The sequence below is a fragment of the Pipistrellus kuhlii genome, unplaced genomic scaffold (assembly GCF_014108245.1).
Source record: "Pipistrellus kuhlii isolate mPipKuh1 unplaced genomic scaffold, mPipKuh1.p scaffold_m20_p_3, whole genome shotgun sequence".
Taxonomy (NCBI): Eukaryota; Metazoa; Chordata; class Mammalia; order Chiroptera; family Vespertilionidae; genus Pipistrellus; species Pipistrellus kuhlii.
Genome location: NW_023425529.1, coordinates 106,951,731 through 106,979,254, shown reverse-complemented (window position 1 = coordinate 106,979,254; position 27,524 = coordinate 106,951,731). Strand labels below are relative to the sequence as shown.

The window sequence follows — 27,524 nt, the reverse complement described above, 5'->3', positions numbered from 1 at the left end:
CACAACTTTTCTAAGCGGGAAAAGTTGGCTAGTTAGTAAACATGACCACTTGTTGAAATGTGTGAACACAAAAGTGGAATTATAAATGAGCTGGCTTCCAACATGGATGGAAGCCCACAAAGTAAACGAGGAGGCGTGCTTAGCACTGTCCTAAATCATGGACAGAGAAACTTGCAGTGAATCATGTGAAAATCCTGGGTTCCAAAGCCTCCTCTGAAATTTGAGAGGAGTTGGAACAATAATATCCTGACTAATATCTCTGTCACTTAGAAACATATGCAAGAGAAGAGAAGAGCTGGGAGAAACCATTCACTGGAATTCCTGTAACACACCCAGGAAGCATCTGAGCGGACAAATAAGAAGAAGCAACCACCCAGGTGCTCTCTACCTGGATGGATTCTCCAGTAACAGGATTTATCACTTCTTTCGCAGAAATTCTCATCCCCAGAGCAAAATTAGCCACTCTTTGAGCATGGCTTCCGACAGGCACCGGCACACCGCCTACCACCATATAAGCATCTCCTATGGTCTCCACCTGTGATGGGAAAGAGGGTATCAGAGGTTTTCCTGGAGGCTCCACACATATCACTAGACGTTTCTGTCGTTTTTCACATGTTGGTAGAAGGACCATATCAAAGGTGGTAATTATTTGCTAGGGGTATGAGGAGTGTGAAGAAGGAGGTGGGAAGAAAAATGACAGAAAACAACCCAAAGGAAGCCAAAAGGCCTCTCTGCTTCTGGTGGAAACAATTCCCAGGGGAGAGGAAGCTGCTGGGGCAGGTGAACGATGCTGTGTATTCAATATGCATTGTCTGGGTTTGGGTTTGATGCTGAATTTAAAGAGCAGGAGAACTCCTCTCTGGGAAAACAGTGTGCCCACCTCCACCTCACCCCTCAAGCATCTTAATATTGGATATCATGAGGGATTCCTAAGAAACTAAAATTTATAAAATACTTCCAGTTCCCTTTGAGCTCTTCCTCCTCACCCTGCTCTCATCCACATCAAACACCAGACCAGTAAAGAGAAAGGCCTGCGACTGAGGACCTGCCTGCTGGGAGCACAGACGCCCGCCCTGCAGGACACAGACACTTACTTTGTAGACATCATGGACGCTAGTTAACCTGTCAAACTTGGAGTACATGGAATTCAGCATGTCCACGATCTGGATAGGTTCACAGGCAGCACAGATGTTCGTAAACGTCACCACATCGCTAAAGAGGATGGTGCAGGTTTTAAATTCTCCTGCGACAGAAACTGGGTATTAGTAATAGCCAATGACATAGGATAATAATTTCACGAATTCTAAATTCAAGTGCCCCCTGTGAACCAAATCTGACTATGCCTTGAGGAAAAGGAGCCAGATGCCACTGACCGTTCACCATTCACCCAGCTGACTGACATTTATGGGGTGCCCGCTATGAGCTCGTCATCCTTCTGGGAAAATCATATAACGTGACGTAGACACAGACCCTGCTTTTAAGAGGCTCCCAGTCTAGAGAGGGAGACACTAGAGAAAACAGATGCTCAATAAGATGTGCCAAGTGCTGTGGGATGTCAGAAACGGGCTGGGTTGGGTGGGCAGAGCCTGAACTACAGGAGGCCAGGGTCAGGCTGGTAGAGACGTCACCATGAAGCGCAGCGGTGACACTCCCACATCCTCACCATGTCCTTAGCTCATCCGGCTGTTTCAGCTCCTTCGCCATGCTTGCTAATTACATAGAGCAGCCAGATGACCTGTTTAAGTCAGATCCCTAGTTCCTCTGCCTCAAATTTCCCATGATGTCCACACACTCAAATTCAAACACAAAATCCTTACCCTGGCCGAAAAGGGGACCTACTCTTCCCCACAACCTCCCGGACCTCATATCTCCATCCTTCCCTCTAGCTCCCTTCAGCCCAGCTGGCCTGCTTGTTGTTTCTCCAGCACAGCCTCCTGCTCGGCCCTTGCACCTGCTGTTTCCTCTGTCTGGCACACTTTCCTCAAATACCCAGGGGGCTCTGTCTTACCATTTCGAATGGAACCACCTCAGTGAGAACTTTCCCGAATGCCCCATGGAAAATAACAGTTCCTAGAGCTGTGTCCTCTTACTCTGAATGCTGCCCTCCACCCCATAAGACTTACATGGCATGCCGAAACCGGTTTGGCTCAGTGAATAGAGCGTCAGCTTGGGGACTGAAAGGTCCCAGGTTCGATTCCGGTCAAGGGCATGTACCTTGGTTGCGGGCATATCCCCAGTGGGGGGTGTGCAGGAGGCAGCTGATCGATGACTCTCTCTTATCGATGTTTCTATCTCTCTCCCTCTCTGTACAAAATCAATAAAATATATTTTTAAAAAAAAGACTTACACGGCATGATACTTTATATAAGATTGTTTATTAGGGTGTTGCCTATCTCCTCCATCGGAAGATAAGCTTCATCAGATGAGAGGCCTTTTTGAATTCTGCTGTAACCCCAGCACCTAGAACAGGCCTGGCACATAGTGGATGCTCAATAAATAACTATATGGATATCTCTTTGACCAGAGCTGGATGCCTTCTGTATTATTTGTTCCTATGATAACAGTCTCCATCCATCTAACTTTCTATTCCCTGTGGTTTCTGGCCTACCATTCTCTCAATATTCTTCCTATTTTTATCATCTCCTTTTTAAGTATATTTCACTGGTTTTCCCCCCTTTTTACATAATAGGTGTCCCCTAAAGTTCAGTACACATTGTTTTCTATTTTCACCTCATGCCCCCTAGGTGACCTTCTCCACCATTCATAGGGTCTGTGATGAACTACCACTCCCCCTGGGATAACTCCCAGCTCTTTGTCCCAGAACTTCCGTTGAGCTCTCCCTACAATTCCTGACCGCCTGTAGGTCTTGTTGTAGAGTCTCCCATGGGCATTTCACACTCAACAGCTCTGCACTTGGCCGGGCTCTGCTGCCCTCAAGCCTCTTCTCTCTGTTCTAACGATAAAGTATCGCATCTTCCCGCACTATAACCCTTACACTCATCACTAATCCTATCTCTCACCTTCCCCATTTTATCAGTTATGAAATCCTGCTGATTCCTACTCCTGCTGTCTCAATTCAAGCCTTTCTCAGCACTGAACCGCACCTTTATGGGGCGTGCTCTCAGGGTGCCTCCCTCACGTGTGTTCTCTGCACTGTAACCAAACTTGTACCAGTATTTATAAAGCTAGTCAGATCACTTCCATTATAAGAAAAATACTTAATTGAATTTCTACATCTAAAGCAATTTTCTGCCCCATGGTAATCCAGATTCATCACTCTGTCACCTAAGCCTCATCCTATCTGCCAGCCTCATAGGCGCCACTTTGCCAGGTCCCCCATGTTCTAAGGACAATACCTGCAGTATTTATTTTTACGTGACCTTACCTTTCCTCTTACCATCTCACTCTCCCAAATGCCCCCTCCTTTTTGCTCATATTCAGCTTAACAATAACCCACAACCTTCAGACCAACTACCTTTTTGCTCATATTCAGCCTCATGACCCAACTCAAGTGCCACACACTTTATATGTCTTCACAACACCACCTATTTATTCTTAACTTCCCTGTTATCTGTTTCCACAGCCCCTTATGTGGTAGAAAGAGCATGAATTTTTGAATTAGAGAAACTTATTGGTTTACTCAGAAGCTAGGGTGAATGTAAATTAGCTCAGTTGTACAGTATAAATAACACCTCCCTCTTAGAAATATTTAGAAAATTGAATGAAATAGCAAACATAAAATGTCTAACAGATTCTGGCACAATTCTTGCTCCTAAATGAATGTTCATGCCCTTCCCTTTGGCCATGCCTGTGCCCTCCCCCACCAATTTATTCTGTGTCTCTCTCTCAAGCCCACAAAACTGCAAACTACAATATTTTGTGTCCCCAGGACCTGGAATAGCACCGTGGCACTAAGAAAGCTCACCTTGCATGCTGGAGAAGGAACACATGCCCACTACAAATGGAACGTTCGGAGTGAACACAAGATCCTTCCTTCCAGAAACAGCTTGCTCTCCCAGAAGGGCCCTGAGAGGCAGCCCTTGGTTTAAGGCTTAGGTGTCTAATTTCCAGTCATAGTGCAGCACTCTGTGCATGGCCCCTGGGCAAAGGCCAGTCTTAGGATGCAGCTTTAAATTTCCGGGAACATTATATACGCTGGTGTAGCTGATAGGCATTTTTATTTAATCCCCATTTCACTTCTGCATTCTTTTTATTATTCTCAAAGTAGACAGGAGATAAACGGAAGGTATGTAACCCAAGATCACGTTGCTCAGAAGCGATGGAGCCAGAATTCAAATCCAGATCTGCCTGGTTTCAGATCCTATGCCCTTAACCACGAAGGCACACTGCCTCGCGCTCGGAGGTCCTATGGCAGGGAGGGAGGGCCTTACCTGCAGCCACCTTTTTGCCTTCCTTCAGCTGGTTGGCCACGTGTTCGGGTAGCATGGCATAAAGCAAGGTCTCTGTTTTCTTCTTTTCTATGGCCAGGTGTTTAGAGAGGATCCGCAGCTCCTCCTTCTTCCGCTCCAGCTGGGTGGACAGCTCCATCTCAGCCAGTCGCTGCTGGTTCAGCAGGATGAGATCCCTGGTGGTGTCGTGACGGGCGAGGTCAGAGAGATGCATCTGGCGCTCCTCCAGCTCCTGCAGGCTGCGGAGCTTCGGGGAGCACAGGTATATCATGCACCGCACGGCCTCCATCCAGATCATCTGGCCTGGCCAGCACGGAGAGACATGTGACAAGAAAGCCGGTCACCAACAGGGGAGGACCTGGCTCCCAGACCATCACCACTCAGTGAGCCTTTCTAGCCAGGGCGCAGTCTCACTCCTTCCGTTTTAGCCAGATTTCGTTAAAGTTTCTATACTTCCTGCCTCCAAGTCTTTATCTCCCCTCTCTGCACGGCCTCCAAACATCTGCTCCTGCAGGAGGCTGCCCCGCTTTCCTTCGTCAGCCAACGTGCTGCTTGCTGGCGAGAAGCAGGCCATCCTCCCTGACACTGCTTTCTCCCTGAGATCCCCCTACTTCTTTCAATTCTTCCTTCAGGTTTGTTGTTATTTATTCATTAAATATTGGTGTTCCCTAGGGCTCTGTATTTTCAATATATATATAATCTTTTTTTTTACAGAGAAGAAGGGAGAGGGATAGAGAGTTAGAAACATTGATGAGAGAGAAACGTCGACCAGCTGCCTCGTGCACAACCTCCTGCTGGGGATGAGTCCGCAATCAAGGTACATGTCCTTGATGGGAATCAAACCTGAGACCCTTTAGTCTGCAGGCTGTCACTTTATCAACTGAGCCAAACCGGTTAGGGCCAGGGTTCTGTCTTGGTAGTCTTCTCTTTTAGCATTTCACAACTTCATACTATACCATGCTGACAATGACTGTGAGGAAACCTTGCTTCTCAGACTCAATACACACATTTCTTTAAAAATATATATGTTTATTATTTTAGTATAAAAGTAATATGCATTCACTGCAAAAAAGGAAAATGTGGAAGAAAAAATTTGCTCACAATTTTATCACATACTGTTAATATTTTTGCAGTATATGTCTGCTTTTATTTCTTTTATTATGTTTTTATTTTTACTTTTATTATTATTATTTTTTGTTGTTGTTAATCCTCACCCAAGGATCTTTTCCCCCCACTGATTTTTTAGAGTAGGGGTGTCGAACTCAATCAGAGAAGGGGCCAAAATCTAAAATCCAGCCTAAATCGCGGGCCGAATGGTTTACTGAACAGTCATAAATTGTCATTGTGATGGAAACGCAGCGGAGTGCAGTGATGACAGCGCGGTGCGGGCCACATTGCAAGGCCTGGCGGGACGGATTTGGCCCGCGGGCCTTGTGTTTGACACATGTGTTTTAGAGAGTGGGAGGGAGAGAGACACAGAGAGAAACATCACTTGATTGCCTCACACATGCACCCCGACCAGGGCCAGGGATCGAGCCTGCAACCCAGGTACACGCCCTTGACTTTTCAGTCCAAGGGCCAAAGCTGTAACCACTGAGCAAAACAGGCTAGGGCTATTATTCTTTAAATTTTTATTCTTGTTGAAATTACTATAGATGTCCCCTTTTTTTCTCCCACTGACCCTCTCTACTTCTCACCTGTCCACCCCCCTCCAACCTCCCACCCAGGCCTTCACCACGCTATTATCTGTGTCCATGGGTTATGCATATATGCATGTAAGTTCGTTGGTTAATCTATTTCCACCTCCCCTACCACCCACTTTCCTCTGAGATTCATCAATCTGGTCCATCCTTCTATGTCTCTGCATTTATTTTGTTTGTCAGTTTATATTGTTCATTAGATTCCACATATGAGTGAGATCGTGTGATACTTCTCTTTCTCTGACTGGCTTATTTTGCTTAGCATAATACCCTCCATGCTGTCTCAAAGGGTAAGAACTTTTTTTTTTATAGCTGCATACTTCCCTATGAACAAAAAACAAAAAAGCAGGAGATAACAAGCAGTCATGAGGATGCGGAGTAATTGGGATTCTTGTGCACTCCTTATGACAATTTAAAAAGTATAGCAGCTTTGGAAGATAATGTGGCAATTCCTCAATAAATTAGAAACTGAATTATCATAACACCTAGCAATTCCACTTTTGTCTTAAAGTCTATTTTGTCTCATGTAAGCATTGCTACTTCAGCTTTCTTTTTGTTTCTATTTGCATGGAATATCTTTTTCTATTTGTTCACTTTCAGTCTGCCTGTGTCTTTTGATTTGAAGTGAGTCTCTTGTAGGCAATACATGATGGGTCATGTTTCTTAATCCATTCAGCCACCTTAACTATGCCATTTTATTGGAGCATTTAATCCCTTTACATTTAAAGTAATTATTGACAAGCATGTACTTATTGCCATTTTGTTAATTGTCTTGGTTGTTTTTATATTTCTTCTCTGTTCCTCCATCCTCCCCACCCCCGCCTTGATCTCTTTCTTTATGTTCTGTTTGTTTGTTTTCAATAGAGCCTTTTTGTTCATATCTTTTTTTATTCTTGTATGTCTTTTTTAAGTTGTTGGTTTGTGGCTTCCAATGAGGTTTATCTGTACCATTCTTTACTGATAGCAATTTATTTTAAGTTGATACATTTTTACCGCCCCCCCCCCATATTTTATGTCATTGTTGCTATATTTTATAACTTTTTTGTTTTTTGCATCTCTATTTACTATAGTTTGAATTGAATTTGATACTTTCTTTCATCTTTGTAGTAGCTTTTTAAATGTCTTATTTGCTATATTTATGTTATGTTAAATTACCACAAAGAAACTAAAATGAAAGCAAAATGTGTGCCCTATTAACTATAGGTCAAATGATCAGGTTATTATACAAAATATAGATGTTATGTTAATACCAATGGTACCATGTGCACTCTAAAAATTTTGGTAACAGAGGCTACAATTTTATTCTATAATATATAAAATAAAATATATTTTAATATTTTACAAAACATGCCATATAATGCACATGGTACTACTGGTACTAATTTAATGTCTATCTTTTGAATAGAATGATATATAATTAGAGTCTATTTGTGTCTAAACCAGAATTACTTGAGGAATTAAAATATATTGCTTATAAATCAAGCCAAATAGAAACGGAAGGAAAATAACTGTTTTGAATGCAACCCCTGCCCCACTTTTTATCCAGCTTTTTTGAGGAGACTGGAAGGCTCTGCCTCTTTCATTTCTAACCAGTCTCCCAAGCAGCAGAGAGCAAGGGCGAAGGGCTGAGCTACTACCTCGGAGTTTGAGGGTGGGTTGACGTTTCCATGCTTCAGGCATCATTTCTCTCCGTGCCTTCAGGACAAACTGACTGTTGATAAATTTGCAGATGCTGGGAATGCTGAAGGTAACTTGAGGATGAACGATGGAGAAGTATTCATCTAATCGAATCTTCTGGGTTTGAAGTCCTGGGACATACTTCTGAATATTCACTCCCATTTGCTTGACCCTCAGCTATGCACAGAGGACAGATGTCAGACTAAGGAACAGAAAGCAACCTGCACCATTGACGTTCCCTTGGAAATATCTTTCTGGCCATGATGTGTGACTCACTGGGGGGAGAGGTGTCAATAAAATGGGATAGACACCAGGGGAGTAACAAATGTTATTTTAAAACTCAAATCTGCAGCTAATCTCTGAAAGAGAAAAACAATATTTTTGAAGTACTCAAAAGCATATCTCTGACTAACAAGAAACAGAAGTTAAAGCTCTCAGTTGGGCTAATGGTGCTTTCCTAGCTCTGTGAGACTTCCCTCTCTCTTCCTCTGTTTAGAATCAATTAATAAAGAAACTAGAAAATTATATTGCATTTGGACCTGATATGTAAGCTGGGTCCAGGGAACACACAGGAGGAAGGAGTGAAGTGAGAACCCTTTACATGAAGTGCCCACTGCTATACCAGCTGTCCAAGCACACTTAGCTTTACAACCACGGGGACTTTGGGAGGCTACAGACATAACCTCACTTTATGAATTAGCATCATCAAATTTTCTGTTATTCTATTCCCCAAACTTAAAAATAAATGGATTTTTAAAAGTAAATCAGAATTTAAAATATTAATAGTAGCAATAATGATATCCTTGGGACATTAGGGAAAACTGAGGTATAATTTCCTAGTTAGTTCTTATGTGGTGTTTGATTTCCTCAATTAGATAAATTTTTTGCAAGCTCAGATGATCCTCAAATGAGTAAATGCCATAGACTCTGTAACCAGAAGTTCACTCATAAGGGATGATTTACCATATTTATGCATTCAAATAAATAACGGAGAAAGTCACAATGGCTGATAGCATTTTAACTAATCCTTTGAGCCAAATTTACTTTGCCCAATTGGGCTTTTAATGAGTTCATAATCAATTTAGTTGACATATATTTTATCCAAGGAAATTGAAAGTGGACCAACATTACTTGTTAGTGGTCATTCTCACCACACCCACAGAGCAGCGGCATAAGTTAGCACTGGCCTCTTCCCACCTTCAAGGGGCAGAAAGTAAAGCTCAGTGGGATGGCACACCCATGGTGGCGGAAGGTTGATGAGTGGTCACATTTAGAACTCCTCTGCCATTGCTAAGGACAGTGTCCCCTTATTTAATGGGATTGTGAGTTTCAGTGTCACTTCCCTTTGCCCTAGTGGCAAACCTCCTTATGCATGCACTAGCTCAGACCTCTCGGCACTGCTTCTTCCCAGTTTTACTGAGAAGATGCTGCCTTCTGGTCTCTGGAGGCTGCTGCAATGAAAAGGGTGTCCACGGACCTCTGAAGCCAAATCCTGGTCTCCCAAGCCCTGGGCACTCTTCAGGAACCTGAAAGTCACTCCCAGTTGTAATAACTCTACAACATGCTCAGGTGCCCAGAATGCCCCCAATCCACGCCACAGAGAGAAAGAGCCCCTTACTGATTCGTCAAACACGACGTGGAAAGGAAAAGCACTGCAGAACGTCTTAACTTCCATCCAGAGCTGCTCGGGATAAATCGGCTCAAAAGTGTTCCGGAGATGCCCTGGACGCAAAAAGAGAAAGTCCTGTTCACAGACTACTGGCGCCCCCAGCCTGGCACAGCGCGGCGCTCAGGGCAGCACCCTACATGTTTCCCAGGCAAGTGCCGTCCCCACGCTCCTGCCCGGCTCCCTCCGCATCTCCAGATGGCCGTGGCAATTCCTCTTCCAAATTAAAACCAACGGAAAACTTGCTACCAGGTTGAGAAGTGCCCCTGCCCCCGCCAAATTTCTGCCTGCCGTTGAAGAGTTTCTAGGCCAATTACGCCTCGCCATGAAAACAGAGTCTGCATTGAAACAGTGACAGCCAGACAATGAGCTCACAGAGCAGAGCGTGTGTGCCCGGGCCAGCGTCAGGGACATTTGCCATGGAGCTTTTGAGACTGACAGTTTTGGGTGGCACATTAAAATTTAACCAACAGCCCTATTTGGCAGAGGGTAGAGATTCTAAATGGAGCCTTTTTGATATGAAAATGTCCTAGACAAAGGATGTCAATTGTGTCTGTGAGTAGCGTGCCATGGCTTGAGGGACTTAAAATGCAGCCCTTTGAGCCCCGCAGACCTTCTCCCAGATGCACGTCATCATGGTCCAGGGGCCGTGGTGAGGCCGCGCCCGCTCCCGCTCCCTCTCCTGGCGGGTCAGAGCCCTCAGTCTGACTCAGGCATTAGGTGCCGATGCTGAGACCAGCCAGCAGAGAGACCACGGCCTTCACTTTTCAGATGGAAGAAGCAGGGCCTTGTTCAAGGTTACACAGCTCCCCAGGGGCAGAGCCAGAAATCTGCTCTACTGCCTCTCGACCCAGTGTCCTTTGCATTACTGGACGCCATGCTTATTCATCACAGACTTCGAGGCCAGAAATGCGTGCCAGTGCAGAAGGCCCGAGGAGCCATGGACGATTCATTGTTCTTGACACTATGTCAGTACTCTTCTTCCTTCTCTTCAGCACAGTCACCCAGTAGGACTGATTCCAACCCTCTTTCCAGTGGCTTTCCCTGGTGACAGGGGAGACTGTATCTCCATGTCACCCAGCACAAATCAAAGGGGCAAGTTAGAGTCTGACATTTTAAATTTAAAAACCATACCAGCCAAATCCAATTTCTGCAGAATCAGTAACACGGCAATCATTGAGGACTTTGCCCTTTTCTGTGCAATCACCCTTGGGAGTCAAGGTTGGGAGAGTAGCCCACTCACCTTTTCCAAACATGACTATACTTCTCACAACTTCCCAGCGAGATTTCCTCACAGGGCAAACAGAGATGCTCAAATATTTCTCCTTCATCCGTAGGAAAGCTGCCTCGAGGGCCTGCAGATGACAGGGAGAGAAGCATGTGCGTCTGGTCACATGACTGGTCATGGAACTGGAGATGCACAAGCCCTATGTGCTATGATTGGGGTCACGGGAACAGCAAGAGCTGCAAGGTCAGGCCTACCAAGACTTTGTAAGCCCCAACATTTTTATATAATTAATCCTCAGGCTGGTTCTCTCTCAAAGGCAGCAAGAACTTTCTATAAGAGTGGGCAGGCAGGAAAATCTCACATGGTCATCTTCTCTTCCCATGGTTGTAGACTCTGCAGTGAACAGATCTGAGGTGGGCTTGGATTGCTGTACGATATAAACACTGTGTGCTCTAGGAACCACAGGCTTGTCTGGATATTTGTACAAGCCATGTGGATGGAGAGCTGTGCATCTATTATACGCAGTGCCTAAACAGAAGTCACAACTGAGGCAGCCAACCACGGGATCATGAGCTCACTCCAGGCCCCTGACTGATCCCAGGTGCATAAATGGGCACCAAGGACTTGAAAGGTCAATTTACTTTAGGATAGATTGCGAAATAAGCCACAGGGTCGAATTTCAAAACCTTTATATTGGTATTTTTATAGGTGAAAATTTTCCAGGCTAAGGTGAACCCCAGAAAGCTTCCCAACATATCTTTAGGTTACCTTAAACAAGTGGTTGTCAACTAGGAGTGATTTTGTTCCATACACCTACCTGGGACATTTGGAAATGCTTAGAGATATTTTTAATTGCCACAGTTGGGGTGGGGGGACAGGGTGCTGCTAGCATCTAATTGGTGACCAGAGGTGATGCTAAACATCCTATAATGCACAGGAGAGTCCATCACAACAAAGAATTATTTAGTCCAGAATGCCAATAGCTAAGAATGAGAATCCCTGCTTAATCCACTAGTAGAAGGTCCAGTTGACACTCTCACCAGGAGGAACTATGCTTTCTGAGGACACAGCAAACCCAGTACCTGTTGGTCTCTCTGGATGTCCTGACAGTCTTGTAACCTATTTGGCTTTGCCCTTCTCATCTGTCTGTGAGGCTTCTGCACAATCAGAAACACAACGTGCTCCTTCTTCCCTGTCCTCTCTGCTTCCTCATTCACGTCCAGGATATCCATGGACACATCAATGTTGAAGAAGTCTTTGGCCACAGCCTCAATGATACCTGTAGCCAGCAGAAGAACACCTATTATTGAGGGATGGCAGAAGGCAGTTGTGTCAACAAAATAATAATAATAATAATAATAATAATAATAATAAAATAATCAAGTTATACAACTTCTGATGACTATTCCAGAGTTCACCAAGTCCATGCCCTGCCTCAAGACAAGCAGGATATGAGATATTAATAAAATTAAAAAATAAAATAACTTTACAGAGAGTTAAGCTAAACATGGCTAAACAAGTATACCCCTGCCACTCTAATTTCTAGTTAAGCATCTTTTTTTGTCTTGGTTTATTTTAGGAAAGTATTTAACTTATTAAATGAACTCTGGAAATAATGTAATCAAAATTCATTGTAAAAGTATTAAGGATCATGTTTTTAAAGTGTTCCTCTGGGAATCTAACCCAGGGTTATATAAAACAGGTAAAAGCATGTCTGAAGATGTTCATCAGAGTACTGCTTACAATAACAACAATGGTATCAACTAAGATATCGACAATAGGGGCCTGGCTAATTACAATGTTGAATATCATTCAGCCGCTGAAGATGGTGTTTTTGCAGACCATATGAACTATGAACATGGGAAAAGGATGATTTTTCTATAATGCTGAGCACAAAGAAGTTGATACAAAAGAATATATGCAGAATTATCACACCTATTTAAAAACCAGCATAATTTTCAGTGTTGAAATAAAAGTGGAAATTATTCCTTTCTTTGGCACTTTGAAAGCTTATTTTAAAGACTCAGAACTTTGGGAGTAATGGTGAAGGTGGTAGAGTCAGACACTGGAAGGGATGAAGTTTAACCTCCCGCCCACTGCTGGCTCTGAGCCCTCTAAAGCATTTGTGGGGAAAGCCACGGAGACCTCCTAGCTGGGGGGCTGGGTAAGCTGTCCACATACCTGGAACAATGTGGCACAGACCACTTCTATCAGAGTAGTAGTGGAGAAGCATTTTCTGGTCTGCTCCTTTCTCCAAGCGAAACGATGGTGCATTCATCTCCTAATTAAAAAACACAGCATGTTTTTTCCCAGTGGATGCAAGTTGTTTAAATTATGCTTTTTCAGGCTTTGTGAGACAAAAGTACTTATCCATTCCAGCACACAGAACTATATTCCACCCCCACCCCCACTCATACAAACAGAAAATTTACCATGGCCCCTATAGTCAGGAATTATATTATAGCTAACCCCCTAACCAACTCTATATGCTAGTATGACCTTCATTTTAAAGAGGAGAAAACTGAGGCTCAGGGCAACTAAAGTTAAATTAATAGTAGGACAACATTTTGACCCTTTCGAAGCCTTTCCACCTATCATGCTGCTTTCCCCTCACTCCGAGGGTTGCCATGCTTGGTTTACTACCATGTTACCGTGGATATATATCTTCACTTTCAGAAAGATCAGGGGCTCAGAGGAATTTGCAAGTGGATAAGAGTTTATTTCTTGTTCTGGAAGGATAATGTCCTGTGTAGTGAAAATTTTCACATTTGAAAAAATCAAGGATACATCAGCAGAGATCATTTTTCTCCAAGAATAAGCATTGTCACCCAAGAATGCACCATGTCATGCTAGACGAATGTCAAGAAATGAGGATGAGGACTCTGTCAGGGGAGAGAGGTCCCTGCTTGATCAGTGGCAGCTCAGCACCCTGGCTCACAGCTTTTGGTCTGAGTGAAGAAACAGAGTGAGGTGCTTTCTGTCTGAGATCTTTGCTCTCTCCCATGGTGGAGTGGATGTGGGGGAGGTGTGTGTGTGTGTGTGTGTGTGTGTGTGTGTGTGTGTGTGTTGGGAGAGTTGCCAGTTAAAATGAGAAGTTTTCCCCCAAAATAATTATTTTATCTTTCCAAAAGTATATACATGGCGGTAGTATGTGCTTATATGTGTATGTATATATTTGTATATTGACAGAATATAAAAAAGATTTGAAGCATCACATATAAAATTATGTGATAAAACAGGAAATTAAATGTTATTTTAAAATTATATCTAAACCCTGCATAGTGGGAAAAATAAAGGATTATAGAAGGACTAAATTAAAATAGACTAACTCCTGAAACTATTTCCCCCTCACGACCGTTCGGTCGCTGGACTTTTATTATATAGGATATTTATTTATTTCAGAGAGGAAGGGAGAGAGAAAGACAAAAACGTCTATGACGAGACAGAGTCATTGATCAGCTGCCTCCTGCATGCACTCCACTGGGGATTGAGGCTGCAGCCAACCATATACCCTGACCAGGAATTGAACCATGACCTCCTGGTTCATAGGTCAATGTTTAACCACGGAACCACACTGCCTGGGCACTGTCTCCATTCTTGAGTTGTTCACATTGTAACAATAGGACAGACCCAGTTACTCATCCTAGTACGTAGAAGTCAATTAAGGTTTCTAAGCCTCTTATTCCCTCTCTGGGGACAGGAGGAAATAATAGTTTTCCCTTTGACATCTGTAAGGGTGCACTATGATTATGAAACATTTTAGCATACATTATCTCATTCCATCCTCACAGCAGTCCTTTAAGGTGGTGATAAGCACTAAATACAAAAATGGTAAACTATAAAGGGCCCTAAAGTAAATATAAACTAATATAAGATAATGAACTATTATTATGATATGTATAAATGTCGCTTCATGTTTTCACTAAAGCGTTTTATTTTCTAACACAGAAAAGGGAGTCTAAGTGTTTGAATTTTGATGATCTCTACAAACAAGAAAACCAAGGCTTTAATTCCAGAAGGACACTCCCCAATAGGGAAATTGGTTTGCTAAAACCTCAGGCAAACCATGGGTTAACCGGAATTGGATGGTGTCCGATTCTGGCTCTTGGCCCTGTCAAGTCTTCCCCTCTGATACATGAATAAATGAATCTGGCTACAGAAGCTTTTTATCAGCTCCATCAAGGCCAGGAAACCTGAGGAGAGATTTTGCAAATCCACTGAAGCCTGGCTGTTTCCCAGACTTAGTTCCTGTTATGATCAATTTTCTGGACTTAATTCCAAACCCACACCAACCCCATTGAACAGGCCATCCTCTACCACAAAGCTGGCCTCTCTAGCTTGCCCTTCTTTTAGGGCTGACTGATTTATAAAAGTAGCCAACAGGCACACATTTTCCATTCCTTTCCCAAGAACACTCCTCAGTCCCCGGACACCAGGTACCAAGGATTCTGCAGCCCCTTGCAACTGCCTGCCCTGGGGTGAGGCAGGGAGATGGCCCCGAATGACCCAGAATGCCTACAGGCAGATCTTCTCAGGACCACCCAGACCAGTGGCAGAGCACCTTACCTGGTAAGAGAGTGCAAGGTAGCTGTGGAGGGCATCTAGGTTTTCAATAAACTCCGTGAGATCTCCTCCCAGTGTCCGTAACATCCGGTCATAGCCAGACTTCTTACAGAATTTAAAGAAGTGTTCTCCAAAGAGTTTCAGAACGGCTTCCATGGAGACACCTGAGAAATGCAAAGCAGACCCCAAAATAAAAGCACCTGCAAATGTTTGTTCTCATTATTTCCAAAAAGTTAAACTCCTGGCTCTGTGATATGTTGCTGAACTTCTCTCTAAGGCTAAGGCTTTACTTTCCTCATCAGTAAAATGCCAACAAAAACACGAAGTCTGGAGGAGCTCAGTGCACCCCTGGCACCTGGTAGGTGCTCATTACACAGGAGTCCCCGGTGCTCTCCTTGGATCTCTGCCACGCCCCCATGGCAGAAACTTCTCCGCAGGCCAGAGGGGCTACGAGCTGCATAGCCTCGTGATGGCTGAATCCAGGTGAGGTTCACGCTGGCTGGGCAGGGTGTGGCCTCTGCAATTTCTCTACCACCTCCAGACATCATTAAACACAATGGCCTTTCACCAGGATAAAAAGCTACTTTGGAGGCCCTAACTGGTTTGGCTCAGTGGATAGAGCGTCAGCCTGTGGACTGAAAGGTCCCAGCTTCAATTCCAGTCAAGGTCATGTACCTTGGTTGGGGGCACATCCCCAGTAGGAGGTGTGCAGGAGACCGCTGATCAATGTTTCTCTCTCATTGATGTTTCTAACTCTATCCTTCTCCCTTCCTCTCTGTAAAAAAAAAAATCAATAAAGTATGTATATATTTTTAAAAGCTACTTCTGAGAAATAATTACTCCAACTAAAAATACCAACACACTTATAGTATCCTGATTTACCCAAAAGATAATACCAAATGCATGTAATGACTTCCCTTTTCTCTCTCTTCCTGTCCACACCTGGTCTCCCTTCAAGGTGCAGAATGGACACCACATTCTCATTAAAGATTTCTCTCAATATCCCAGGTCACACCGAATTCTCTTCTCCTGAGTGCTGCATTTTTCTTTCTTTCCCATCTGGATGACAATTCGGAAGGGCAGTTACCTCTTTCTAAGCCTTCCTGGCTGACACACCGTCGGTGCTTGATAAACTCCTGGGGGTGGGGTTGGAGCATTCTTGGGGCTGCTGCCCCTGCCTGCATGTTTGGAACACACGATCTGCCATTGTTTGCTTTGTGGAGAGGCAGTCAGTGTTTTTTAAGAATATTTTTAAATTTCTAAAAGACATATTAATCCCTGTTATTTTACTAAATGTTTGCCAAAACCTTGTGAGAAAGAAACCTCTATTATCAGGTCCCCTGCTTTACAGCTGAGGCTGTTGATGATGAGAGTCGTCTTTGTGAATTGACCCAAATCAACAGAGTTGCAGGGACTCTAACCCTAAATTTGGTTCCTTTTGTACCATATCCCACAGCCTCTGAGCAGCAGTCAGAGGAATAAGGGGTCTCCCCTAAGGTGGGGGTTGCTGGTGGGTTTCACCATTGGCACAGGAGACAGGGCATCCATCCGTGCTGGTGGCCTGTGCACCTGAGGGAGAACATGCTCTCCTTTACAGTGATGATACTGGGCCCTGGGGAAGGTCCGAGAAGCTCAGGTTGACGGGAGACCTGCCATTCACCATGACCAGCTCCCTGGCTGAAACCTAGAAGGTTCCGGGATGCGGTGGCCTGATCTGGAATTCACAGCCAGGGGCTTCCGGGCCTCCTGAACTATCCACAACCAATTCCTACAGAGATGGCTGGGGTTAGGGGAGGTCTTTCCAGCCAAAGATTCTGAGCACAGAATCCCTGTAGTTCATTGTCCACAGCCAGATGAATGGGCAAACAGTCATTCTGTGTCTGAACAGGATCGACCCCACGGAGTTGGTCTGGACTTGTCAGAAGAAGTTATACCTATATCCCAACAATGTATTAGCCAAGTCTTCTGGATCTAGATAAAGGCCAGGACAGTAGTGGGGGGTGGTAATGGCCTGTGTTAATAAGGGAACGGAAATTAATTCCATTCAAGTCTTTTCCAATGTTTATGAGTTCTTGGAAGGAGAATTCCTGAAAAGTGAATGGGCAGGTGTGGAACTGTTTCTTCTTGATTCCTCCTTCCCTGCTAAGTCTAACGTGTCCAAGCTGAGGAAAAACAGCTGTGCTGGAGGCTCTGAGCAGGTGCATGCTGTCACCTACAGGAAAGCACAGCCTCCAGAGGCCCTTCTCCCAGGGACTTCCTCCGAGCACAGGGCCGTCTGCAAGCCCAGTGAGGTGGTAGGAAGTGCCAGCGGTGGCCTGTGTAGAGAGAGCCTGTTTGACCTTTCTTTTAAGTCTGAACACCTACACAAATCCACGAAGCTGCTTGTTTCAGACCCTGGTTATTTTGCTTCGGGGTGCCTAGCTCCAGTAATGGGAAAGGACATGTGGCTGACAGTGACTGTTCCTGAAAGAGGACCTTGGGTTTGGGTGTGGTATTTCCCATCAGCACTGACCTGGGGCTTCTTCTGGGATTCTTGGGCAGAATGCTTGTCTAGCAGAGGACAGAAGTCACTTTTTACATCACACCTATATGTGTTTATACAGTTCTATGTCACTGAATTTAGGATTCCATGAGTTCTAGGTAAGGTGACCAGATGTCCGCTTTTGGCGGGACAGCCCTGATTTTTAACAATTTGTCCCGCGTCCCACGGCGCTTTAAAAAAGTTCCGATTTTTCAAAGCGATAAATAGTAAAAGCGGGACTTTTTTAAAATGCTGCAGGATGCAGGACAAATTGTTAAAAATTGTTGAGAATCGAGACTGTCAAAAGCGGACGTCAGGGATATACAGGAAATGGCAATAAAATGCAAAAGAGAACGGAACACAAGTCATAGGGGTCTTGTATATATTTGACAGTGCAAAGGAGGATCTATTGCATGCTTAGTGTTCTATCTTTTGTGTAATAAATGAGGGGCAATAAGAAATATGCATCTATCTGCTTATTTGCACAGAATGAAACACCAGAAGGATAAATCAAGGACTACTGAGATTGGCTAGCTACAAGGCATCGATGGGGATGAGAGGGAAAGGTTAGAAAGAGTGTGGACTGTGTGGGCATTACTCTGAGCACAGTGTTTGAACCGTTCTGGTTTAGTATATTGTGTTAATGACTCATATGCTTAGAGAAAATAAGTAAGATCAATAGGATTAAGGAAAACCCTAAGATGGAATAAGAACAGAAACAGACTAACAGAATAATATTTCCACAGAACAGTTTTGAATAACCTAATTATGCAGAAAAGAAATCAATGCTCTAACATTTGAATACAGTATTTTGACTACTTTGTCCTCATGCTAAAGACAAAAGAACTTTAAATATTTAACTGTAGTTAGCAGACTTTCTTTTCATGTGGTGTGGGTTAGCAATTTTGAAATAACTTTCTGATAATCAAGTATTAGATAATGGGAACCAGGTTTTTCATTGTGTGAGAATAAAGTTAATTATGAAAAAGAGAAAACCAGAATGACACTTGGTGTGGTGTAGATTAGGAAATCTACCTTGTAGGACCAAGAGACTGATCTATTAATAGTTTTAGACAGGTAAATGGATGGATAGATGATAGATAGGTAGGTAGATAGATAGATAGATAGATAATTGATAGAGAAGGAAGGTAGGAGTGTGTGTGTGTGTGTGTGTGTGTGTCTGTGTGTGTGTTTTCAAGGTTCCTTGGGGAAATGTCAAATTTCAGGATTGGGGCAGGGAAAGATAACATCTTGTCAATCCAGAAAGTTTTTTAAAAAATGACCAGATAATAATAAGAAGATGTTAAAAAAAAAAAAAAAAAAAAAAAAAAAAAAAAAGCCCAAGAACCAGCTTAGAGGGGCTCCCACTAGCTAAATATTGGAGAACTTGAATATCTAAATCAATACTGTACAGTAAAGGATTTCAACCTATTTAAAAAATAAGAATGAAGAGTTCACATTGATGCAAATAAATAAACAGAGAAGGTTGGAAATTCTTCCTTATAGTAGAAATTCAACTAATAAATGTAAAAGCAATTATATACTTAGAAAATCCCCATTTGAACACCATCAGACATTGATTCAGACAAAAATCACCAATGAATAATAAAACCAGGGAAGGAGGAGCTTGAGAAGCAACAAGATATTTACATAGTCTGAAAGAATCTTTTCACAAGATACTAATTACAAAGGGGAAAAGAGTAACTTTATAGTGGAGAACCCTGGCAGTTTCCATGCTAACCAAACTATCACATTAAGTGCCAATAATGGGGCAAAATAACATAAAATGCCTCTGGTATGTGAAATGAAAAGGACAAAACATCATATCTGTGGTTTTTCTGTCAAGAAAGCATAACCTGAGTTGAATCAGAAGGAAATATAAAGTAATCCTGAACTGAGGGGCATTCTACAAGATATTGACTAGAACTTTTCAAAATATCAATATTATAAGACACAAAGAAAGACTCTGAGGCTGTCCCAGACTGCAGAAGGCTGAAGGAATGTGACAACTGACATGCTCCAGGTTTTCTTTTGCTCTAATAACATCACTGGACAATTAGAAAATCTCAGTAAAGTCTGTGATGACATAATGGCACTATATCAATGTTTATTTACCAAGTTGGATGGTTGTACTGTAGTTATGCAAGAGAATTTTTAGGCATGAAGAGACATCATACTGCCAATTCAGAAAAAAATATATATATTATAGGTGTAGATAGAGAGAGAAGGATAGAGCCAATATGGTGAAATGTGAACATTTGGGGAATATAGATGAAGACTATATGGGAATTCTTAGGATTATTCTTGCAAACCTTCTGTGAGTTTTAAATTCTGTCAAAGTGAAACGTTTTTGCTGATTGTCCAAAAGAGGCCTTAGGAAATCGAATACAGTAAGACCATGAGACCACATTTACGTACAGCCAGCTCAGACAGAGCTGGATGAAGGCCTCTGGAATACCATAAATTCTGTTAGATATAATCAGGGCATTATGATTATGTTTTAAAATGTCTTTATCTAACTGGAAACTCATGCTGAAATATTTATGAGTAAAATTAAGGGAAACTTGAGCTCATTCCAGAAAAAGAGGGGGGGGGGGGAACCAGAGAAATAAAACAAGATGGAAAAATATTAATTTTGGGGTGAAGGATTCGTGGGCGTCACTACACAATTCTCTCTACTTTTGTATACGTGTGAAACATTCTATTAAAGAGTGTTTGTGTGTGTATCCACACACAAAAGCTTCTTTGTTGGCAAGAAAATAATTGCCACAAGTAAATCCACTTGGCTTCCAGGAAAAGTAAGGAAACTTCTAAAAAGCTTTTCAATTACAATGATGTATAAACTTGAACTTTCTGACTTAGCAGGCTTGGCTCTTCTGTATCATCAGGAAGTGTTTACTCTTGTTGGGTGACAGCTCAAGGGACTGGAAACAGCAGGGTGGGCTGTCCAGGGAGGAGGAGAAGGTACTGCTACCCCAGAATGAGGATGAGCAGGCAACGAACTGCCCCTGAGCCGCAGCTGCCCACACATGGCCTCCTGGGCACAGGGTCCTGTTACCTGCTCGGACTGGACTTCCCAAGACCTCTGCCCACCTCCCGTCACCCAGATCCAACAACAGCATCCCTCAGGGTGTTCCAGCTCAAGCACCCAGAAAAGCACGTGCTCTTCCACAAGGCAGGGAAGTGTATGCTGTGCACTTTGGAAAGTTTTCCATTGGGAGTAGTTTTTTTTTTTTTTTTAAGTTTTAGTATCTGAGGGAATAAGCTTCAGTATCTGAAGAAAGCCATTCATCTGGCATACTCTCCTCCTCAAATGGGGTCACGGAAGCCAGGCCTGAGGTAATAATGGGGAGATCTCTGTGAGTAGGAGAAAGAGGAGTTTAAGGAAAGGAGAAGAACAGCAACCATGTTGATGCCAGAGGCTGCAAGGAGGAAAAGGCTCCGCATTGGGAGCGGTGGGTGCCAGGTGTGGCAGTAAGCTTGTCAGGCCCAGAGAAAAGCCCTGGGGAATGAGTAAGGCGGCTCAGGAGGGAGGAGTCCCACTGACGCCTGGAAGATAAGCTGTCTGCTTCCCGGCAGACTTGGGAACAGAGGAGTCAGCCTACCAAGGACCAGAGCACAGGGACAGGAGTCCACGGGCGGGTAGGGAGGGGACAGGGGGAGGGACTACACAGCACCCACCCTGTGTTAGGCAGTTTGCTCACATTATTGGCTTCAGATACCGCCCTCTGAGGTAGGTGCTGTGGGTGTCACTGCTGTTTGACCAATGGGGACTTGCCCATGTGACATTACTAGGAGACCTTACAGCCAGGGGGCTCACGCAGGTCTGTCTGACTCCAGAGCCATTTCTAGAGGCCTCTTCCTCCCCCCCAACGCCCCTCCCACAGTAATTTTTCAGTTAGTCGTGTGGCCTGGGTTACTTGTTCCACCTCAGAGGGTCTAGGAAAGGTCAAATACTCTAATGCCTGACCTCAGGACTGGGTAAGGGTTATGTTGTTCCTCTTATTTTTAAAGAGGTTGATGCAGAGACGCTTGTTGGCCTTTGCTGGTAGCTGAGTGTTGAAACGCGTTTTGCTGTGGGTTTCTTAGCAGGCGCGGTGGAGGCTGACACCGCTGTGCCAAAGGGCTGCTGTGTGTTGCCCCTTCAGATCACTAATAACCCACTTGCACACTACGTGGACACTTATTCACATACAGAACAAGTCGTTACGCAGTGCGCAAGCTCCATCTGGTCCCAGCCTGAGCTGTGCCAATTAGGAAGCACAGAGCTGTGCAGGGGCGTCTGGAGAACTTGCAGCAATGGCTGTAGGCAAGTGGCCTCCCAGAGCCCACCTGGAAGGCAGGGCACCAACTGGTGTGAACTGAGAATGCTGTTTTAAATATATATATGACAAAATTACCTAATTTTGAATCCCAGCTTTTAATTTGAAAAATCCACTCACTTGCCATACTTATGTATCCTTTCAGGTATGGGCCAACCCATGTTATTGAGATAAACATCAAGAAGAAAATACCCTTCTGGTTTTCAGCTAGGCAGAGAGAAATCATAGTGATACACTTTGGTTTTGGTAGGAAGGTAATGTGGGTCAGCCCAACATTGGTCTACAAACTCGCTGCCTCTAAATGCACTGGTTGGGAGGGGAGGTAAGATGGCGGAAGAATAGATGAGCGGATTCTGAGCCCTCTCCCGAAGCAGAAAGAGAGAGCAACTGATGGTCTTGAGCTGTGAGTGTTTATTAGCAAGCTGGGAGACAGCGAACACCAGAAGAAACTGCTGGGGGACCGCTGACTGAGGAACCCCTCACAGGGAAGCACCCACGGGGGCTACGTCCCTGCCCAGAGCTACCTACCGGCTTGGACGGGAAACCTCGCCATCTTGAGAGGAAGATAGGATTGTGTCAGAGGCCTGAATATCCACAGCCGCAGCGACCACCAAGCAGCTGTGACCCCCAGAACTCAGATCCCAGGCGGCGCGAACACCTGGCCTCACAGGGGTGCCTCACTCCTCGGCGAAAAGGTCAGATTCCGCGGGGAGGGTGGAGAGTGCTGGCGGTGAAGACAAAGCCTGCGCACATAGAGCACACGCGGAAGCTGGAGGACAAGGGCGGTGATTACAAGTAGAAGCCCCAGCTGTTGGGCAGGTGTCACCCGTGAAAGTGGACAGGGCTCCTAACAGGGGAGATATCTAAAGAGCAACACATTTGGATCTGGCTCGGAGGGATATCGGAGAGTTGCGGGAGATTGCAGTTGCTCAGACTTGCCCCCTCCCCGCCTCCGTAGTTCCTGCTGCAGAGAGGACAGAAAAAAAAGCTGGAGAGGCTCTAGAGTCTGGGAAGTCAACCTAGAAACACTGCCCCCGGAGGCTAATTCACAAATTGACTCTAGTGTAATAAAAACAAAGCAAAACCTGCTTAAAAATCAGGACTGGATCATAACAATAGAGGAAGCGAATGACCTTCATTACTGCAAATTTTATTTAAATTTTTTAAATTTTATTATTATTTTTTTAAATTGTTAAATTTTTGTTTTTTATTTTTGTTTTCATTATTTGCAACGTTTACTCAAGAAACTATATTTTTTTCTTTTTCCTCACTTGATTTTATCTTTATAATTATTACATTGTATACATAATCAACATTATTACTACTACTAATTTACCTTTTTCATCTTATTTTCTTTTGTTTATTTTTATTTCATTTTATTATATCTATATATATATCTATATCTATATCTATATATCTATATATCTATATATCTATATATCTATATATCTATATATCTATATATCTATATATCTATATATCTATATATCTATATATCTATATATCTATATCTATATCTATATCTATATCTATATATCTATCTATCTATCTATATATATATATATATATATATATATATATATATATAATTTCAGGATTACTGTTCTACAGTCTTTTTCTATCTTTCCTTCTCCAACGCTTTATTCTATCTCAACCCTACCTTTATGCCTTCACTCTCTTTCCGACCTTTTCCTTTGGTACCCTGTTTATCTTAACCCTTTCCTGCTCTAGATTTTCCCCATTCCTTCTGTCTACCCCCTCCTAAAATTTCACCCTGCTTGTATATATCTAATTTCCAACTCCCTGCTCCAAGCCCATTCACACCTCCCTCGCAGTTGTCCTAAAAACAAAACAAAAAAACAAAAAAACAGTCTTTCTCTCTAACTCTTTGAAGTTGTATGTTGAATGTTAACTATACTGAAGTTGTATGCTTTTTTTATAAGATTGATTTGCCTATTCTTTTTGTTTGATTGTATGTTTTTGTTAGCTGGATTCTAGTCACCTTAATTGGTGGTTATTAATATCTCAAACACATTTCTATTCAGTGCCTTGTGTGTTGTACCTGGTTGTGTTGTATTTTGTGCCTTTAAATCAAAGGAGGAGAAAGAGAACTACACAACCAGACATCCTAAAAAGAGAGATCATGGGGAGACAAAAAAACAGCCCTCATATGAAAGAAAAGCAGGCTTCACCAGAAAAGGAAGTAAACAAGATAGAGTCAAGCAACCTACCAGAGCAAGAATTCAGAGAAATGATCATAAGATGGCTAAAAAGAATGGAAGACAAATTTGACAATATGAGTAAGAACCAAGAGGAAATGAAGAAAAACCAAGAAGAAATGAAAAATGACATTGCTACTGTAAAGAACTCAATAGAAAGCATCAAGAGTAGATTAGAAGAAGCAGAGGACCACATCAGCGAGCTAGAAGACAAGATGGAAAAAAATACCCAATTAGAACAGCTTCTTGAAAAAATAAAAATTAAAAAACAGGAGGAAAGTCTAAGGGAACTTTGGGACAATATAAAACAAAACAATATTAGAATAATAGGGGTTCCAGAAGGAAAGGGAATTGAGGAAGACATGGAAAATGTATTTCAAGAAATAATGACAGAAAACTTTCCTGAGATAGAGAAGAAAAAACCCACACAAATCCAAGATGCTTGCAGAGTCCCAAGCAAAATGAACCCCAGAAAACCGACCCCTAGGCACATTATAATTAAGCTGGCAAACACCAACGACAAAAAAAGAATTTTAAAAGCAGCCAGAGAGAGACAGAAAGTTACATATAAAGGAACCCCCATCAGACTAGCAACCGATTTCTCCACAGAAACTTATCAGGCCAGAAGGGAATGGGATGAAATATACAAAGTTATGCAAAGGAAGGGTCTGAATCCAAGAATACTGTACCCAGCAAGGCTATTAATCAAAAGTGAAGGTGAAATCAGGAGCTTTACAGAGAAAAACAGACTAAGGGAATTTATCTCCACCAAACCATCAATGCAAGAAATGCTAAAGGGTCTACTGTAAAATTAAAGAAATAGAAAGCAAAAAAGAAACACAGGGGAATAGAATAAAAATGGCGTCAAATAAGTATCTATCAATAATAACTTTAAATGTAAATGGACTAAATGCTCAATCAAAAGACATAGGGTAACAGATTGGATAAGAAAACAAGACCCATATATCTGTTGTCTACAAAAAACCCACCTCAGAAAAAAAGATGCACACAGACTGAGTGTGAAGGGATGGAAAAAGGTTTTCCAGGCAAATGGAAATGAAAAGAAAGCTGGGGTAGCAATACTTATATCTGACAAATTAGATCTCAGAGTGAAGGACATAACAAGAGATAATGAAGGCCACTTCATAATACTAAAGGGAGTAATCCAACAAGAAGAAATAACCCTGGTAAATATATACGCACCCAATACAGGAGCACCCCAATATATAAAAAAAACTGCTGGAGGACATTAAGAGAGAGATTAATAGCAATACAATCATAGTAGGAGATTTTGATACCCCATTGTCACCCTTCGACAAATCATCTAAACAAAAAATCATCAAAGAAATATCAATCCTAAATGACTCACTAGACCAGATGGAATTAATCGACATCTTCAGAACATTCCACCCCAAAGCCACAGAATATACATTCTTCTCAAATGCACATGGGACATTCTCAAAGATAGACCACATTTTGGGACATAGGCAAAGTCTCTTCAAATTCAAGAAGATAGAAATCATATCAAGCATCTTCTCAGATCATAGTAGCATAAAACTGGAAATTAACTACAATGAAAAAAATCCAAAGAAATCAAATACATGGAGTCTAAACAGCATGCTATTAAACAAGGACTGGGTTATCAAAGAAATCAAGGAAGAAATTAAAAACATCCTGGAAACAAATGACAATGAAAACACAACTATCCAAAATCTATGGGACACAGCAAAAGCAATTTTGAGAGAAAAGTTCATATCCCTACAAGCCTATTGCAAAAAACTAGAAAAAATGGTAACAAATGATCTAACTCTACAACTCAAAGAGTTAGAAAAAGAGCAACAAGAAAAGCCCAGTGTAAGCAGAAGGAAGGAAATAACAAAAATCAGAGCACAGATAAACGACATAGAGACCAAAGAAACAATACATAAGATCAACAAAACCAAGAGCTGGTTCTTTGAAAGAATAAACAAGATAGATGAACCAAGAAACCAAGAGAGAGGACCCAAATAAACAAAATCAGAAACGAAAGAGGTGAAATAACAACAGACCCCGCCGAAATACAAAGGATTGTTACAAAATACTACGAACAACTCTATTCCAACAAACTGAACAACCTGGAGGAAATAGACATATTCCTAGAAAAATACAACCTTCCAAAACTCAATCAGGAAGAATCTAAAAATCTCAATAGAGCAGTGACTTGGGAAGAAATTGAAACAGTCATCAAAAAGCTTCCAGCAAACAAAAGCCCAGGGCCAGATGGCTTCACAGGAGAGTTTTACCAAACATTCAAGGAAGAACTAAAACCTAGCCTCCTCAGACTATTCCAAAAAATCCAAGAGGAAGGAACACTTCCAAACTCCTTCTATGAAGCCAGCATCACCCTAATACCAAAACCAGATAAAGACATCTCAATGAAAGAGAATTACAGGCCAATATCCCTCATGAACATAGAGCCAAAATTCTAACAAATCGGCTCCAGCAGAGCATCACAAAGATCATACACCATGACCAAGTAGAATTTATTCCAAGGAATGCAAGGTTGGTACAATATCCGCAAATCAATAAATGTGATACATCACATAAACAAATTGAAAGATAAAAATCATATAGTCATATCAATTGATGCAGAAAAAGAATTTGATAAAATCCAACACCCTTTCCTGATAAAAACTCTCAACAAGGTGGGAGTACAAGGATCATACCTCAACATAATAAAAGCTATAAATGATAAACCCACAGCCAACATCATACTCAATGGGCAAAAACTAAAACCATTCCCTCTAAGAACAGGAACAAGACAGGGATGCCCACTCTCACCACTCCTCTTTGACATAGTACTGGAAGTACTAGCCATTGCAATTAGACAAGAGGAGGAAATAAAAGGCATCCAAATTGGAAAAGAAGAAGTAAAGTTATCCTTATTTGCAGACAACATGATATTGTATATAAATGAACTGGTTGGTTTGGAACCGGGAATGCAGTAGGGCAGGAGTGATGGCATCTCTCCGAGGAAGGTCCTGCACATGCCACACAGTGTTAGCCATCACACAGCCACAGAAATGGCCTGGGCGTGATATTAGGCATACGTATGTAGCAGTTCTTTCTGGAGATCTAAAAACTTAGAGTTTCCATACAAGTCTGCTCAGGCTACTATAACAAAACTCTTGACTGGTGGCTTAAGAACAGAAATTTATTTCCTCACCATTCCTCACAGGA

General features: G+C 42.6%; 1 protein-coding gene across 1 annotated transcript in view; it reads right to left on the bottom strand.

Moving 5' to 3' along the window:
• Positions 1–27,524, bottom strand: part of LOC118729618 (guanylate cyclase soluble subunit beta-2-like) — a 75,754-nt gene that overhangs the window by 22,007 nt on the left and 26,223 nt on the right. Inside the window, exons 4-12 of the mRNA XM_036457086.2 lie at positions 15,247–15,407; positions 12,862–12,961; positions 11,763–11,959; positions 10,696–10,807; positions 9,405–9,508; positions 7,747–7,963; positions 4,392–4,712; positions 1,095–1,243; positions 389–535 (exon numbers count right to left, since the gene is read on the bottom strand). Coding sequence (XP_036312979.2) covers positions 389–535; positions 1,095–1,243; positions 4,392–4,712; positions 7,747–7,963; positions 9,405–9,508; positions 10,696–10,807; positions 11,763–11,959; positions 12,862–12,961; positions 15,247–15,407 — 1,508 coding nt within the window. The remainder of the gene's footprint in view (positions 1–388; positions 536–1,094; positions 1,244–4,391; positions 4,713–7,746; positions 7,964–9,404; positions 9,509–10,695; positions 10,808–11,762; positions 11,960–12,861; positions 12,962–15,246; positions 15,408–27,524) is intronic.